Source organism: Bos mutus, chromosome 10 (genome assembly GCF_027580195.1).
Source record: "Bos mutus isolate GX-2022 chromosome 10, NWIPB_WYAK_1.1, whole genome shotgun sequence".
Classification (NCBI taxonomy): domain Eukaryota; kingdom Metazoa; phylum Chordata; class Mammalia; order Artiodactyla; family Bovidae; genus Bos; species Bos mutus.
This window is the reverse complement of record NC_091626.1, coordinates 28,024,582-28,043,185: the sequence shown is the minus strand read 5'-3', so window position 1 is coordinate 28,043,185 and position 18,604 is coordinate 28,024,582. Positions and strand designations below refer to the sequence as shown.

The window sequence follows — 18,604 nt, the reverse complement described above, 5'->3', positions numbered from 1 at the left end:
CGTGGATCGGGCTCAGGCATGAGGTGCGCTGGGCAAGGAAGGAGCAAGGGGCCCCAGGTACCTTCTGGGCTCCAGAGAAGGCGTGGTAGAAGCTGGACACGTAAGTCATGATGGCTTTCTCGTCCGGGCGGGCGGTTCCGACGATGTCTGTCAAGAAAAATCTGGAGTTAAAGCCAGCTGGTGAACACATGATACACTCCCTAATGTGATGGGAAAAGCAGCTCTCAGAACCATAAGTCTTCTTGCCAAGACGCTGAGCCTGGATCTAACCAGCATCTGGCATCAACTTCCACTCACAGGAACACAAGAGGCAGAGGAAGGAGTGAAATGGTACCTGAGGAAGGAAACGAGACAAACCAGAGAAATGGGCGCTCAGAACAGCTGGTCGTCAGGCTACAAGTTCAATGCCAGGAACCAAAGGTGTTGGAGGGAAGAGGGAAATGCTACAGATTAGAAAAGATACAAGAACTAGAACAATGAAATGCCACGTGCACACTCTGGTCAAACCAACTAAAGAGAAATAATGGGGAGATTTTGATTTTGAACCAAGTGGCAGATGTATCCAAGAATTACTGTCCATTTGCTTGGTGTGAAAACTATTTTATGATTGAAAAATAGAATGAAACTATTTCTATTTTTAAGGTCTATATTCTGAAGTATGTAGTAGTGAGATGCTATGATGTGTCTGGGATTTGTTTTAAAATACTTCAACAAGAAGACAAATAGAAAAAAAAAAAAAAAAAGTGACAAAATCGCAATAATTGTTCTATCTGGACGGTGGGTATATGGAAGTTCCTTATATTATTTTCCCTTCTTTTGCACATTGGAAAATGTCCCCACAACTTGACAGACATTGTCACAAACTGTACCTTCCATCTCTTCTCCTAAGGGTCCATTCATCTTTCCAAAAAGTCATTAGCATGCCCATAAGTGTTCTTTCTCTCCCTCCCTTTCCCCTGTGAAGTTAGATATGCATATAGACCTCAAACTCAAATCATCTCTTTGAATTACCCATCACTGCAAGCTCCCATGTATGGACATGAAGCACATGTAAATAAACCTTTTTCTCTCCCCTAAACAACAAAGGACCACTGTGCTCCACCCCAACACCCAGCACCCCAACTCCAAGACCAAGATACGCATCACCCTCGGGCAGCCCTTTTCAGCACCAGCTACCACCTCCCCCTCCAAATCTCAAGGTATCTATCTGTGGAATCCCTGAGAGACTAGTGATCCCCAGGCTCCCCAGAAGAGATCCCAGGAACCAGGCCTTCTCCCGTCTGGCCTCAGAGTGCCAAGGCCCAGCCCCTTGGCCGCTGCATGCAGCTGGGAGAAAAGCCGAAGGCTCAGAGGGAAGGGCCTCTCACCTTCTGCATCCAACATCTTGGGAATGTCCAGGTACTTCTCCGCTACATCGAAAGCTGTGTTCAAGTTTGTCAGTGGGTCATCCTAGGGGAGAAGAAGAAGAGGCGGGTGAGAAGCACAAGAAGTTTCTGGATGCCCCCACTGCATGATCATCAAGACTCGGGGGCAAGCGGGTACTGCTGTGGCCCCTCCCTGGTTCAGTCCTCAGGGGCCAGCTCTGGGTATAGAAGTCTGGCCTCATGGCCAGGATCTGCTAGCTGGGGGACTTAAATGCCATCTTTCCTCTTCAAGTTGCAGTTTCTTTGTCAAAGAAATAGAGTGAAGAATACTAGCCTGCAGCCCAAGAAAGAATTGCTAAGAAATGCAAGCTGAGACAGGGGCACTGGCCTGGGAACCATCAGTCTTGACTTCTGGTTTCAGCTCTGCCACCAGCCAGCTGGACTGGCAAACAACCTAACCTCAGTCTCCCCATCTGTTACTCAAAAGTTGGACTAGGAGCTCTCAAGCCCCTTTGGTGCTCACATTCCATGAAATTTGGGGACTCCTTCAAATAGCCACAGTCTTCTGACTACATTCTGGCTTCTGCTACCTTCTCAAGAAAACTTATCGGGGACTGGTGAGGAGGTGGAAAAATCAGAACCCTTGTGCACTGTTTGGTGGGATTGTAAAATGGTACAGCTGCTATGGAAAAACAGTATGGAAGTTCCTGAAAAAGTTAAACATGGAACTATATGACATAGCAATTCCACTTCTGGGTCTATATCCCAAAGAACTGAAAACAGGGACTCAAATAATTGTATATCCACGTTCATAACAGCATTATACATGATAGCCAAAAGGTGGAAATAACACAAACGTTCATGGACAGATAGATAGACACAGGATACTATTCTGCGGAAAAAAGAGAAGAGATCCTGAAACGTGCTACAACATAGATGAACCATGAAAACATTAAGCAAAGGGAAATAAGCCAGACTCAAAGAACAAATATTATATGATGCCACTTATACAGGTACCTACTCCTAAATTCCTAGATACAGAAAGCAGAACGGTGGTCTGCCAGGAGCTGGCAGAAGCAGGAGTGGAGAGTGATGGTGTGATGGCTTCAGAATTTCAATTTTGCAAGATGAAGCATTCTGGAGATGGACGGTGGTGGTGTGAATATACTTAATATCACCGAACTGTACACTTAAAAATGCTTCAAGTGGTACTTGAAAAAAAAAATCGTGGAGTATAATTGCTTTACAATGTTGTCTTAGTTTCTGCTATACAACAAAGTGAACCAGCTGTATGTATACAAATATCCCCTCCCTCTCACCCCTCTAAAAGTGGTACTTTTCATATTATGTACATTTGACCAAATTGAAAAAAAAAATTTAATGTGGAAAAAGAGCCACAACTTAGTAGAGAGTTCCTGGCTGGACCTCCCACTCTCTTCTTGGTTCCTAAGCCTAACCTAAAGCAAACTGGCTTTGTCAGCCTGCAACTCAGCTTCTGCATCTGCTAAGGTGAGAATCAAAGGGGACAAAAGGATACATCCATTCATTTGGGACACTTTCAGGAAGAAATTGCTCAAAATAGAGAAGGTGGAGTCCTTCTGGGAAAGCTTCTGACAGTTTCCAGAATGATAAAAACCACTGCCAAGAGGCAGTGGTCATATCCGTCCAAGGCCTTAGGCCATCCTCAGGCCCCGGGTGCGCACGTCCCTACCCTGCCAGATTCCCAGGGACCACCAGGCCCCCATGCCCACCGAAGGAAGTGTTCCCTGGTCAGAGCCCTTGGCTCCCCACTGTTCCCAAGCTCCAGAGGCTCTGGCAACCTCTGGGCTTTCTGGTAAGAGCCCACGGTTCAGTGGGAACAGGTCTGTGCTAGGATTCTAGTATCGCTATTGCTACTGTATTGAAGAGAAGAGACAGACACAGAGAAACACAGAGAAATGAGCCGGGAGAAATGAAAAGACACGGAGAGGGCAGAGGGTGGGGAGAGAGCTGGCCGAGGATGAGACAAAGGCCCCTGGACTCTCCCTCCCCTAATGGCTGAGGCTCCTGGAGTCAGGGCGGGGGTGTGTGGGGTGAGACTGAAGAGCCACAGTCAGCACAGGCCCCGCTTTACACAGGGTTGGGCACAGCTGTGCATCAACTGGGTGCTGCCTCCCTAGCCCCCCACGCAGGGACCCAGGCACACACACTCCCGTCACCACGGTGCATCCGCTGACCGGCTGGGAGGACTGTGATGATGACGCCTTTAAAAAAGTCTCCATCTCCAGGATTCCCCCACGTCGGCCCCTGTTTGGTTTGGCCGCACACTTTTCAGCTGGGGCGGTGGGGAGTGGGGTGGTGGTGGTGGGTTCTCAAATTGCTTTTTTTCTTTGCAAAGTGGCTGAATTAGAGGGCTGGGATTCCCCATCCCCCGAGAGGTAAGCCGGCCCCCGTCCACATATACCTGGACACAGCTATCACAGGGCCAGTCAGCGGGCTCCCCTCCTTCGGCAGGTGGTGAGCCCCTCCAGAAAGGCAGGGGCCCAGCCTCAAGCTTCAGGCCCAACTTAGGATTTCTGGAGAGTGTGGGAAACTCCACCAGACTCTTTTCTCCCCTCACAAATCCTTTTCGGCAGCCCCCTCCTACACACACATCCCCCCAAACAGAGGGTCTGATGCCACAGAGCAGCTCCTCTACCTGCAACATCAAGCCTGGCATGGCCACGGTGGGCACAGGCAAGGTGGGGGACTTGGCTGAAAACCAAGATCTCCAAGTACTGAGGTCAAGGAGACAAAAACCAGAACAGTCATTCCTAGAAGTCTTTTTTGTCAAGAGATCCAAGCACCTACAGGGGACATTCCAACCTGAGCTCCAGACCGTCTACTGGGGTGGGGTGGGGAGGGCACCAAGGGTGGTCTCTCCCAGGATGCCTGCTCCACGAGGCCTCTTGTGCCGGGATAGGCTGAGAGGGAGGGCAGTGAGTCCAGTCAGAGTGTCCTGGACGGCCCTCTCCAAGGTCAGGCCAGTGTCCTTTAACCAGCCCGGACGCTAAGAACCACCATGAAGCTAGACACACAGCTCCCACCTCCCGGTCTGCTCCTCAACACAGACGCTCAAGAAAATCCCCCAGCAGCTTCACGCCAAAAGCGCAAATGAAATCAAGCGGCAACAAAATCCCCTCCAACTTTCGACCAGGAGGGAAAGCAGATCCCTGGGGGGGACCTGCCCAGGACTGCGCAGCACGTCTCAGACAAGGCTGGGATACACATCTCTAAGGACGTGAGAATCTAAAATTAGGAAAGTAAGGCACGCACCTTGGGAAACCCAGAAAACCAGAACGGGGAAATGCCACTGAGGATCTCAGAACGGGGAAATGCCACTGAGGATCTCAGCATCCTAACAGAATTTCTGTGGCGCTTTTGATGCCTTTCCTGGCAGGTTGGGCATGTTGGCAAGCATATACACACTCAAGGAGCCCTGATGTAAGGTGTTTTCCTCTTACTTCCAGAGGGGCCGTCTCCTAGGCTAGTCTAAGACTGACACGCTCTCACGCTGGGCTGTGGGCTCTCAGAGCAGGTGGCCCAGTCCCGCCCTTCCCCCACCCACCCCAGGGGGACCAGCTGGGTGGGAGCTGGCGGGGACAGGTGGGAGGGTCAGGCGAGCACACAAACCTTCCGCAGCTTCCCATAGTCGATCAGCTCAGGCCGGTGTCGGTGGATCAAGGCACAGAAGCCGAGGCCGTCCTTCCAGCTGCCCAGGGGAGAGGTGGTGGGGGGTGGCCAGAGGGTGAGTGGAGCCAAGCACTCAGGGCAAAGTGCCAAGCAGGGATCTCATTTTTTCCAGAGATGAACCCACAACCCCTCGGAGCAGGAGTTGGGAGAACAGAGTGGGAAGGAGCCTGCTTGCTGCCACAATCCCAGGCACCGGGTTAAGGCTCCATGGGGTTTGGTGAGTTGTCACGTCCCACCCAAGCCTCCCACCAAGGTCTGGGGCCCTTGTCTGCTCTGTTTCAGAGCCCCAGGCTAGAACTCTCCGGACACTCTCCTGAGGGGGCTCCAAGAGCTTCAACCCAAGATGTATCAGGCAGCAGCCAGAACAGAGTGGGCCTCGAAGGGCAACACTCCCTTTCCAGAAAAGCGACTCCTTCCCCAAGGCTCTGTGTTCTGTTCCAGAGCAGAGACTGACCCAGCCCAGGAGCCCCAGGGGTCCTTGGGGGAAGCAGCCTGGCTTCTGCAAGAGCCCCTCAGCCCCCTGCCACGCACCTTATGTGGAAGTTCTGGATGTTGACGTTCTTGTAAGGGGCTGTCTTTCTCTGACACCACAAGAGAAGCCCTTCCTTCGCTGAAGTCTCTGTGGGGAAGGGGATGACGGGCAGAGAGGTCAGAGTCTGGCTTGTGGAAGGAGGGTGTGGGCTCCTGAAGGACCCCTGTGACCACAGGGTCCTTCACACGGGGGTCCACACAGAGACTCCTAGATTTCAACCCTGCTGCTTCTAGGCCATTAAATCTATTTCCTGGACAAAGTTTGAGACGTTATTTGAGACACAGAAGTAAGCCAGGTATCATTTCAGAACTGGCCACCTGATACATTAAAATAATGAGAAAATGGCCTTTCAAACTTTCAGACTCTCTCCCCTCACTCCCTTTTATGCAAAGAAATAGCAACAACACAAAATTAAGTCGGCAACCTCTGTCGGGCAGCCACTTTGGGGAGGAAGGGTTGACTGGTCTGTGAAATCTGAAATCTAGGACTCTTCAGACAGGGAGGGCCCGTGTGCCCTGTGGATTGCACACAGTCATGTAAGAAGAAAGCATTAGGACTCCCAGTCACATTTACTGTTCATCTAAAAAGAAAAAACAAGGTCTCCTCATATTTAATGCATGGATCGACACTGCTGCTGTGTGTAAAGCAGACAGGTGTCAGTAAGTAGGGCAGGTATCTGAGGGAGCCCCAGAAGCTTCCGGCCCGGGAGGGCCGCAAACCACACTGCCCCCATGTGTTCACATCTGTGAATAGCAGCTCGCGGTACTCAGTGAAGTGGGTTTCAGTTCACAAAATGGACTTTAAAATGACGCTCAACAATTCCTGCAAAGATAATATAGTAATTCAAGCACAAGAAAATGATAAAAATCTTCAAAGCTAATGCTTCCGCTTTTAGTTCAAGCTCTTTTCAGCAAGATAAAAACAACTATTTACTCAGAGCTGACAAGAAGTCTACCCAAAAGAATAAACTCATCAAGAAAGCTATTTGAAAACCAGATTTGTATCTATTACCATGAACAAGAACCCTAAGCAACTACTGTGGGTATCTATTTAGTCACTTCAGCCCTAATAACCAGGTATCTATAAACCAAACTTAAGACCTTCACATTGCTGTATCACTGTCAAACCAAGATTCCCATAACAAAGCAATTTAATCCACACTGTCCTCATTAAAAATTAATTTCTAGGCCATTAAAATGAATTTTAAAAAATACTTTAAAAATACCTCCAATCTCATCTTTTAAAAATCTGGTTTGATGTGTTTGTATAGCAATGGTGGTGGTGGTGGTTTAGGCGCTAAGTCACGTTTGACTCTTGCGACCGCATGGACTGTACCCTGGCAGGCTCCGCTGTACTCGAGAATTTACCCAGGCAAGAATACCAGATTGGGTTGCTATTTCCTTCTCCAGGATATAGAAATACATGAATATAATTTGCTGAAAAATAAATACACACCTATCAGACATAAAGGTCAAAAACTGCGGGAGTGTGAAACCAAAAGTTTAGAGAGACCACGGCCCCAGACCATGGTGGCCCCTTGCGGACGTGCAAGGTGGCCACCAGAGGGTGCTATGGGAGCAAAGTGGAGGCCCTGTCTCTCTCATGGCTCTCTCCTGACTGCTATTCCCCTACTCTGGGATTTGACAACCCCAGAGCAGTGGTTCCAGTACACTTCCCCACAGCCATCTCGGGCTTTCTCAAAGTGAGGAGGCCAACGCAACTCTAGGGGCCAGCACTCCAGTTTTTACTTGTCTGTAGACTAGGAGAGAGCGAGGATGCCATCGATAGACAAGCGGCCCAGGATGCAGCTTGCAATGGACCTCTTGCCCCATGGATCAGCGAGGAAGATGTGATGGTGAAGGCATGGGAGAGGTGGAAGCCTGGGGACAGCATGGAGCAGAGCAGAAGACCTACCTTCCACAGAGATGTCCTGGATGGCAAAGCGGAGGATGATGGTCCAGATCATGCCCAGGGTCATTTTCACATTCCCATCCACGATTTCTACAGAAACAGCAGCAGGACACGTTAGGATGGGTCTCAGCAGGGACAAAGGTCACATTTCCTGAGTGCTCACATCACTCTGTGCACCACTTAGGAAGTCAAAGGCCACACATTCCACTTCTAGAGGGAAGTCAAAAAGTCAGCACAATTATATATCGCAGGTGCCAGGAGGGAAGTCTATTTGGGGGTGTCCTGGGGGACCAGGAGAGTGTGGTCAGTTCAACTGGGTACAACAGGAAAGGCAACAGAGAAGGGGGCATCTTGAACCTGGGCAGTGTCCACAAGCCTAACAGAGAAGAGGGAAAGGACTTCTACGCCATCGCAAATGTCCTGGCACCTCCAGAGAGGAGGACCTCTGGGCAAGCACAGCTCTCACAACAGCCACCCACCCACCCACCTGGGAAGTCAGTGCAGGCAACAGAAATTAACCAACCTGACAAAGGTTTACAAACTGCTACTAGAAGGATCCACTAACTCACAAATCAAGTTCATGATGCCATAACTTGGTATTTTTTCATAAAAAAACAAACAGCAGCTTCAAAATCAAAATTAAGAGATACCCCACTAAATTCAATCTAAGCAGCACCTTCTAGGTTTTTATTTTAATGCTATAAATTCTATGAAGTTTTTTTTTGTCCCAGGCTTAGAGGCAGGACATACAAAGATAAATAAGCCCTGTCTTTAAGGATCCTAAAAGATGTAGTCATTTACAGGCTTGGAGACTGAGCAGATAACAGACAGACTCCTTACCTTTCCTGCTCCCAGGCCAGGAGACAGTAACCTGGCCCCGTGGTGAGCTACTCTCAGTTAAGACTCTCGCATCGAAAGAGTATCTCATTTTTCCCTCCTGACAACAGTAGATTTGGGGGACACCCAACAAGACCATGAGAAGAGACAACGGCCAAGGACCCCTGATCCCCTGAGCCAACGTCCACTTGGGTTTGCTTCCCACAAACCTTTTAAACAAAGAGTGGATTCCTGTAAGGAAATTAATTCTAATACCTCTTCCCCTTCCACAAAAGAGAGGGCAAAACTGCGTGCTGCTCTGTGACTGGCAAGGTGCAGGCACTGGGCAGTGAGGCCTGGCCCACAGCTGCTTCGGGGGGCAGTGTGGGGGTAAAGTTGCTGAGCCTGCACCAGGGTTCTCAGCAAAGGAAGAACAGTGGCCCCTTTGGGCATGGGACAGGATGTGATTCTTCCTGCTAAGAGGGGGGCTGAAATGTCCCTCCCAGAACTCTAGGCATCAGCAGAGCAATGACCCAAGTCTGAGAAACTCAGTTAGAGAGACAGGGAGCTGCAGCAGCATACAACCATCCTCCTCAACAACTGAGACAGCTGCACACACTCTGCAGAGCATGCTGAGGGGGAAGTGGAGTCAATCAGTCAAGAATCAGTTCCTAAAAGTTTAATATTTTTTATTTTATTTTTTGGCCACATCTCATGGAATGCACGGAGAAGGCGATGGCACCCCACTCCAGTACTCTTGCCTAGAAAATCCCATGGACGGAGGAGCCTGGTAGGCTGCAGTCCATGGGGTCGCTAAGAGTCGGACACGACCGAGAACTTCACTTTCACTTTTCACTTTCATGCACTAGAGAAGGAAATGGCAACCCACTCCAGTGTTCTTGGCTGGAGAATCCCAGGGACGGGGGAGCCTGGTGGGCTGCCGTCTATGGGGTCGCACAGAGTCGGACACGACTGAAGCGACTTAGCAGCAGCAGCAGCAGCATGGAATGCAGGATCTTAGTTCCCCAGTCAGGGCTCCCTGCAGTGGAAGCATGGGGTCTTAACCACGGGACTGCTGGGAAAGCCCCTCCTAAAGGTTTGCTATGCTTAAAATGCTCTTTCACTTGTGACTCCCAACAGTATTGCATCTGTAACATTCAAAGTGCTTATATAAATTGATAAGGTAAAAAAGTCTAAACTCATAATACAGGAGTCGGCAAAGAACATGAACAGACACTTCACAAAACACGAAATACAAACCACCATCTTACAAGAATGTCAAACCCACTTGTAATTAGAGATATACCATTTTCCCAGCTATTAAATGAACAAAGTTAAAAACAAGCAAATACACATAATGATGGTAACGATCTATCGTTAGATTGACAGATCTATCAATCTAATGATAGATAGCCGTGTGGCTCTCACCCTGTGGCTAGAAGTATAAATTAGTTTTAAAGAAACACCTTTTGGGGAAATAATTTGTCAACAGGGAGCAAGGCATCTTGAAGTCGCTCAACTTTTTGAGAGTAAAATTCTCTCTCCAGCCCCAGTCAGCCAGTGGTGTGAAATGTAGATTAAGGCTGGCGTATAAAGGCACCTGCTGCCAGGTTACTTATCATGACCCCACCCTGGAAACCCTGTGAAGGTACAAAATACAAGGTGTGACCAAGTGCAGCCCAGACCCTGCCACTCCCTCTGCTCAAGACGTCCAGGGCGTCCCACCCCACTCAGAGCAGCGGCTGCTGGGGCCTCCGGGACCCCTGTCCCCCTCCCCCTGAAGTCCCACGGCCTCCCTGTTGCTCCCCTCTCCCAGGATATCCCTCACCTCCCTCCTGCCTCCACTCACCCTGCATCTTCTCACTAAGCCCTTCCTGGATCTCCCTCTTTACTCTCCTGCAACTGATACACGTATTTTCTTTCTCGCTCTTCCAGAACATAAGCTCCCTGAGGACAAAGATGTTTTCGTTTTCCAGCACTGCTTGGAGCCCAGAACTGTGCCTGGCACAGAAACAGCCCTCCATCAACGTCTGCTAAACGAACGAATGAATGGAGGACACCAACCACAGACGCCTGAACGGGCAGAGAACACAACAGCATTCAGGCTCCTCGAGGACTGGATGCAGATCTGGAACAGAGCACACTTGTGCTCAACAAACAGATAATTAACACAGCCATTAAAAATCATAATTACAATTTTTTGATGATTTGGAAAAAATCTTTGTAATTACAGAAGACAAAAATCAGGTATTAAATTGTATGGACACCATCTCAAATCAAGGAGAAATTTTTTTTAACATCAAGAAAAAGCTCCAGGTGGTAATGCCTTTCTAGGGAGTCGAGGCTGCAATGCCACTCCCTCTTGACCTGGGGGGTGGAGGGGTGTGTGTGTGTACTCACCCACCCCCATCTGTTGTTCAGTCGCTCAGTCGTGTCCGACTCTTTGTGACCCCATGGACTGCAGCTAGCCAGGCTTCCCTGTCCTTCACCATCTCCCGGAGCTTGCTCAAACTCATGTCCATTGAGTCAGTGATGCCATCCAACCATCTCGTCCTCTGTCATCCCCCTTCTCCTCCTGCCTTCAGTTTTTGCCAGCATAAAGGCTAAATAACCCAGCCTCCTGTTGGCCTTGAGCTCAGAGTCCTCCCAATACCAAGGAAGACAAGACAGCTTCCTCTTTAGGTCTTACCAACTTACTTCTTTTCTCTTCCAGAAATACCCAACCCCTGAGGAGTTTGCTTACTGAATTTTCAACGCCTACCAAGGAAGCAGTTGCATGCCAGAAAACAAAGGAGCCGAGTACAGGCAAAGAGAGCGATTTGTTTTCATCCCCGTGTCCACCTGAGCCCCCCTCACCCTCAAAAACCCTCCCCAGAATGGATCCTTTCACTAGGCAGCTCTATGTTTGGAGTAAGTTTGTCCATCTCACAGGTGTCTTTATGGCTGATACACTGAGTCCAAAAGGGGGGTGCCATGGCTGTAACCGGGCCCCTGGGGGAAACCCATGATGACAGATTAACAAATGTCTGCTGTGGGTGTGGGAAGATGCCATTCCTAAACCACGGCTACCTATGAAGCTGTTCATATCCTGCTTTTACTCAGAACCTGCCTCTCTCTTGGCCCCACTCCAGGCAGGCAGTATTCAGATGGTGGAATCAATGATGCTGAAGAAACTCCATGTGGTAGAAAACTAGACCCTCCACCCTGGGGGGTCACCACTGCCCAGACCAGTGGCCACCATCCAACCTAAGGACAGACACTAAATCATCAAGCCCACTCCCAGGCTCTGGCACCCAAAGCTATCAGGCTTTCCCTGCCTCTAGATTTTAAAATGAAAATTCCTTCTCAGGTGCTCTCATCTGGTTAAATCCCAACCACTCACCCAGGTCAAGTCTCAATCCCATGAAGTCTAGACATTCTAGAACCAAGTATCACACAAGAAATGGATCTATTCTAACCTCTCCTGTGGCATGGATGCTCCTTGCCTCCGACCTCCACCTGAACATCTTTGGGTGTTCACTTTGAACACCTGATGCTTTTCCCAGAGCACCCACTCCATCCCCTAAGGTTCTGTATGTTTTCCACAGTCTGCCTACCCACAGGATCTCCCTTCCAGGCCTGGTGCTTCCCACCAGGGTCAGCCGGAGTCAAGACCTTGTCCCACGTGATCATCCTTCAAAGGTCTGGGGTCTTTCACTGGGGCCCCAATCTGGTCCCCAAGGCTCCCCTGCCAGGATAAATGGCAACGTCTCCTCCCACCCCAATCCCAGGAGAGCTCCTTCTGGGTGATCCATTCCACTGTCTTTGATAGTCTACAGCAGCAAACTTCATTTCATTAAAATAAACAAAACCCTTTCTGGGCCTCATCCGGTTTCCTGGCTCAGCAGCGGGCCGTCCTGGCATGATCTTGGTGCTCGACCTCTTTCTTTTTAGTCGCAGTATAGTTGATTTACAATGTGTTAATTTCAGGTGTACAGCAAAGCGATTCAGTTATACATAGAGACATTCATTCTTTTCCAGATTCTTTTCCCATATAGGTTACTATTAATGCATTGGCTTAAAATGGGAGAGAGGATTTCAAAGAGGGAAGCCTTGGCCTAAAGGTAGCAGGAAGGCTTGGAATGTCTCATTTTAAAAGCAGCTTTAGAAATCTTTCAAGAAGCAACGTCTGTGTTAAGGGAACTAGAAAACTCCAGCCAGCTAGGTTAAGTGACCTCCTGGGAGAACAGAGGTGGTGGTTAGAGTTTATGCCCCTGTCTGGCTGTGCTCCTTACCCCTCTGTTGAGACCACACAGCTAGTGTGACCCGCCACTTCACAGCTGAGGAAAATCAGACGTGAAGGTTCTGTCCTGGACCCCTGCAGAGAGGCAGCAGTGCCCTGGTGATTGGAGAGGTTTAGACTTCAGCTCTGGAGTCCAAACCCCCAGGGTTGAATCTGTGTTCTGCCAAATGGAAGCCACCTGGCCCAGAGCCTGTGGCCAACACACTGCACACTTCCATTCGAGCAGCTCCTCTGAGCCTTCGTTTCCTAGACTGTAAAATATGGCTGGTGATACTACAAGCCTGTCAAAGCATTCTGTCCTGTCTGGCCAGCCACAGATCTGGACCTCAGCAAGTGCTATTCTTGCCCATCTTCTCCTTTCTTCCTTCCCTTTGGTATTCAGTGACACACACACACACACACACGGCTTCACTGGTGGTTCAGATGGTAAAGAATCTGCCTGCGATGCAGCAACTAACACTACTACCATATATACGTGTGTGTGTGCATGCGCACACGCTAAGTCGCTTCAGTTGTGTCTGACTCTTTGCGACCCCATGGACTATAGCCCACCGGGCTCCTCTGTCCATGGGATTCTCCAGGCAAGAATACTGGAGCGGGAAGCCATTCCCTTCTCCAGAGGATCTTCCAGACCCAGGGATCAAATCCAGTCTCTTATGTCTCCTGCATTGGCAGGCAGGTTCTTTAGCACCACCTGGGACTCTCTCTCTATATATATATATGTATATATATACACACATATATATATTATGGTAGTTGTTACATTCTCCTTTCTAAAAGTCTGGATTTCTGGCTTCTTTCGAAAAATTCAGAACATCTGGCAACACTGGATATGTATTCCCACTCAGCAACAATTGGTTAGATCTACACAGCAGCTGCCCCGCTTAGAAGAATGTGTTTTTCCCACTTCTCCCCACTCCCCACTCATCCCTACTGTCTCTGGCCCACCTCACACATCCTCCACTTCCCTGCCCCAGGGAGCATCTGAGCTTGTAGCAGACTACCAGAGTGGTAATTTCTTTGGCTTCCCATCCCTGCTTAGCTGAAACTTTTTCTGCCAAGTCTTGATTCCTCCCTAAGAGAACAAACAATTCTTTTCTTCTTTGGTACCTTGCTGTACACAAGCCCTTCAAACATTTACTGAGCACTGACTGTGGGCAGCATGCCACTGGGAGCTGGGGCCACAAGGATGTAGGAGACATGATCTCTGCCTCACAGCTCAGGGGGTGGGACACAAAAGGCACCACCCACAATGACCTCAAGGACTAGCCTGAGTCCCTGATAAGGCAAGGGTCAGCAAGCTTTTCCCGTAAAGGGCCTGATAGGAAATATTTTCAGCTTTGCAGGGATATGGTCTCTGAGACAGTTATTCAATTCTGCCTGCAGCAGGAAAGCAGCCAATAATATGTAAACAAACGGGTGTGGCCGTGTTCCAATATTTACAAAAGCCCGGGTCCGCCAGGTTTGACCCCATGGACTATAGTTTGCCAGCTCCTGTGCTCAAGTTTCTCAGTTTGAGTTTGCTATATCAAATCCCTCAATTTTCAGAAAAAAGGAGGAGGACTTTCAGATCATCAACCAGAGAAAAAGATCAGCTGCTATGGATTTACTTGGAGAAGGCAATGGCACCCCACTCCAGTACTCTTGCCTGGAAAATCCCATGGACACAGGAGCCTGGTAGGCTGCAGTCCATGGGGTCACTAAGAGTCAGACACAACTGAGCGACTTCACTTTCACTTTCCACTTTCATGCATTGGAGAAGGAAATGGCAACCCACTCCAGTGTTCTTGCCTGGAGAATCCCAGGACGGGAGAGCATGGTGGGCTGCCGTCTATGGGGTCGCACAGAGTCGGACACGAATGAAGCGACTTAGCAGCAGCAGCATGGATTTACTGGAACAACACCCCGCACCCTCTGTAAGGAAAGGCCACCCTCTGGGGCATTTCTCTAGTGTCACTCTGGCCTGGATTTGAGTTCCGGCTTTACCACTTGCTGAAGACAGGACTTTGGACAAGTTAATCTTCATTAGGCACATGTTTTCTTTTTGTAAAATGGGGATAACAATTCGAGCCATCTCACAGGGCTATGGCGAGGATGAAATAAGATCCCTGGTACAAAAGGCTTTAGCACAGTGCCTGCTGCAGAGCAAGTGATCAGTAATCACAGTCCAGGTTATATCTACAATGAATGAATGAATGAATGGAGACTGTACTACTCACCTTTTAGTCTCTGGCACCACAGAGGTGCCCAATCCACTGATGAATCCGTGGGACATAGTCCTCATGGGGCCTGGTTATGGTACTTTATTCTAATCACCTTGACCCTCTCCAAGTCCTTCAGAACCGCACACAAGAAACTGTGCCACCTCCTTCTAACCATTAAGAACATGCTAATAATGGTTTAAACTGAACTTTAAACAATTTTTAAAGATTGAAGTATAGCTGATTGACAAGCTGGTGTTAGTTTCAGGTGTATAAACAAATTTTTTTTCTTAAGTAAAAGGGAAAAAATTCAAGAAGCTGCTCTGCAGGGAAATGTTACTAAGAATATTCCTGGGACTTCCCTGGCAGTCCAGCAGTTAAGACTCTATGCTTCCAATGCAGGGGACACGGGTTCGATCCCTGGTCTGGGAACTAAGATCTCTCATGTCTCGCAGTGTGGCCAAAAAAAGAAACCTAAAGCCTTCTGGACACCCATCCTACAGGGGCTCCCGGTACGCACCAATGTCCACACATTCTCCCCAGGCTGCAGAACTCTGTGCTTGGGACAGGGGAGCACAGCCAGGCCTGCAGAAGGGGGATGTGGCATTCCACACATGTGGATCCCACGGATCCGACAGTGCTGGGCTTCAGTGGGGGGTGGGGGGTTAAAGGGGTGGGGGGGTTGGGGTCACGGTCACCAAGGTACAGAGACTAGACGGAAAGTGATGTTTTTACATGAAGGATCCACTGGCTAGCCAGGTGCTGGGAGCCCTACTTCCAAATGCGCCCATGGATGTGTGGGTCTAGGAGTCAGGCTAGAAAAGGCCAAGAGAACCAAGAGGTGGGGGCAGAAAATCCAGCTGGATGCAGAGGGGTGGGATGGGGGTGGGGGGCAGCCAGGGGGCAGGCCCTACTCACCTTCAGCTCCTATGGACACCAGCTTGACCCCCTTGCTGGCTATGAAGTCCAGGGCCTTGTTGACATTGGAGATCTTGTGCACCCTCATTTTGCCTCTCTCGGGCTTGGCCAAACGTTCACCTGAACAGACGGAGAGGGAGGAATGGGAAGTGAAACACTGTTCTCCTACTTCTCAGCTCTAACTGCTTGCAGCCACTCAACAAGTCTGTACTAAGCCCTGAGTATATGTCAAAGGACTTGGCTGTGTGCTAGGAATACAGGGGTGAACAAAACAGCTCGCTGCCTTCATGGACTTACGGTCCAGGGGGACAGACAGACCTTCAACATACATCAACATACACAAATGAACAAAAAGCCAAAAAGGAGAAATGCTTAAAACAAACGCTTTAAAAGAGACTGCAGAGGAGGAGGGCAGGTAGGAGGGTGAAAGAGTTGTGAGGTGGGCAGGGGAGGCCTCTTAGTGGGAGGCCAACAGACCCAGACTGCAGGGAACAGCGATCAAGGCAGAAGGAACAGCATCTGCAAAGGCCGATCCGGGGGAGGGTGTGGGTCTTGCTAGGGTATTTGGGGAAAGCTCCCTGTGTGTTGCCCACAGAGCCCCTCTCTCATTTGAGAACCACAGGTCTTATCCGTTTACTGCTGCCCAGGGGCACTCTCAGCTCAGCTCCAAGTCAACCCTCCACCCTCACTCAGCGGCCATTTTGCTGACCCCTGCTTCCCACACAGAGCTTCTGCTGTTCAGTGTTTACGGTCAGGAGCTTCAGGGAAGCAGGGGGTGATGAGCTGGTTCTCCAAATACCCTGCTCAGAGCACAGGAAGGAGGTGTCCAAGGATCCCCTGAAGCCATTTGAAAAATGTATACATGCAACGTGTGCCCAGACCTGGGGAAGGGGCGCACAGCTTTCAGTCTCTGAGAGGTCTGAGAACCACCATCCTCGAACTCAGGACGTCACACCCACCACAGGCTCCAGCCCAGCCCAGCGGCCCCCTCTCCACCCCACTTCTGAGCACATCAACAGCCTGGCTGAGAGATCCCAAGGGGCATGGTGGCCCTGATGCTGGCCATGCTCATCCTGTCAAGAGCAGCACTTCTCCAGGGAGCCCCCTCCCCAGAGCCCCCACCCGACTTCCACAGAACAGACTTCCTGCTACAGATGTCACTTGGCCTGGCAGCATCCAGGGAAGCCCAGCTGGGTTTTTATTATTAAATCAAGACTTCCCATGTGTGGCTTCCCCAAGGCTGTGGCCACAGCCCACCCTCTCTGGGAAGGTATCCTACTGCCCCCCTGGGCAGATGAGACGCCCCAGGGCTCCCTTCCAATAGGTGGGATGGAGCCAGTACCTTGTGGCCCTCCCCCCACACCCCACCGTGCCCCATGAGGGCTGCTCCCACTAGAGCCCCAGCCTTTAGGTCCTGCTAAGCCTGAGCTCGCCAGCCTAACTGCCAGCTACATCCACTGGCTGGAACAGGCTCCTCCAAGACAAGGGAGGTAGCAAAGTCCTGAGACTTCGGTCCACACAAAATCACCTGGAGAACCTGCTGACGGTAGGCGTCTGGCCCCCTTCCCCTTCCTCCTGAGTTTCTGACTTTGGAGGTCTGGGAACCCACATGTGGCTAAGTAGTCCTGCTGATTCTGCTGGGTGGTCCAGGGACCACACTCAGAGGACCTCTACAGGCAGCAGAGGTCCCCTTGCAGAGGGGGGGACCCCCCCTTCCTTTTCCTGCCATCCTAACCATCTCCAGAGACACTCAGGGAGGAAAAGGCATCGTCTCAATGACTCAGTCTCTCCCCACCCCAGGAAACAGAAGAGCCGCCTCACAGATGTGCACAGGCCTGTTCAGTGCAAGCACCTGGTGGGTATTCAGAAAGCCCAGCTGGGCGGTCGGTCACTCTATATTTGCTGAGCATCCCTACCTGCCCAGTATATAGATCTGAGCACCTGGGACATGGACGAGTTTGTCCCTGCCCTCCGGGGCCAGGTGTGCAGTGGGGAGAAAACACACGAGCCAAGAACAATCCTGCTGTGTGGCAAATGACGTGCTAGAGGGATCAACAGTGTGTTCCAGGAGCCCAGAGGAGGGCAGGCACCCAAAGCAGGAACAGAAGGGGTGATGGTCAAGGAAGCCTTCCCGGAGGAGATGCCTAAACCGAGTTTTTAAAAATGAAAAAGAACAATGCCAGATTTGCTTAAACTAAGAAATGTTGGAGGAAGAGGTTATAAGGACACTCTAAAAGGCATTTAGAGTTCTGTAACAACCTAGAGGAGTGGGATGGGGAGGGAGATGGGAGGAACGTTCAAGAGGGAGGGGACATATGTGTGCCTATGGCTGATTCATGTTGACGCTTGGCAGAAACCAATTCAGTTCTGTAAACCAATTATCCTTCAATTGAAAAAATACATTTAAAACTTAAAAAAATAAATAAAAGGCAGTTAGAGGAAAACATATGGCAGTTCCTGAAAAAATTCAACACAGAATTACCCTAGGATCCAACAATTCCACTTCTGGGTACATACCCAAGAGAAGTGGAAGCAGAGACTTACACAGTATCTGTATATCCATGTTCTTTGCAGTATTACTCACAATATCCACAATGTGGAAACGACTCAAGTGTGAATGACAGATGACTGAATAAACAAATGTGGAACATATGTACACAATGGAATATTGTCTGGTCTTAAAAAGGAAGGAGATTCTGGTACATGCTACTTTATGGAGGAAACATGAGCACCTTATGCTAAATGAAATAAGCCAGTCACAAAAGGACAAATACTACAGGGTTGCACTAATATGAGAAGCCTAGAACAGCCAAGTTCACAGAGATAGAATGTAGAATGGTGGTGGGCAGGGGCTGGGGGGAGAAGGAGA

At 49.7% G+C, this 18,604-nt stretch overlaps 1 protein-coding gene across 1 annotated transcript in view; it reads right to left on the bottom strand.

The window, feature by feature from the left end:
• Positions 1 to 18,604, bottom strand: part of ACTN1 (actinin alpha 1) — a 98,183-nt gene that overhangs the window by 23,276 nt on the left and 56,303 nt on the right. The window contains 6 exon segments of the mRNA XM_005905735.3: positions 62 to 147; positions 1,368 to 1,449; positions 5,016 to 5,094; positions 5,607 to 5,694; positions 7,522 to 7,608; positions 15,736 to 15,855. Of these exon segments, the coding sequence (XP_005905797.2) occupies positions 62 to 147; positions 1,368 to 1,449; positions 5,016 to 5,094; positions 5,607 to 5,694; positions 7,522 to 7,608; positions 15,736 to 15,855 (542 nt within the window).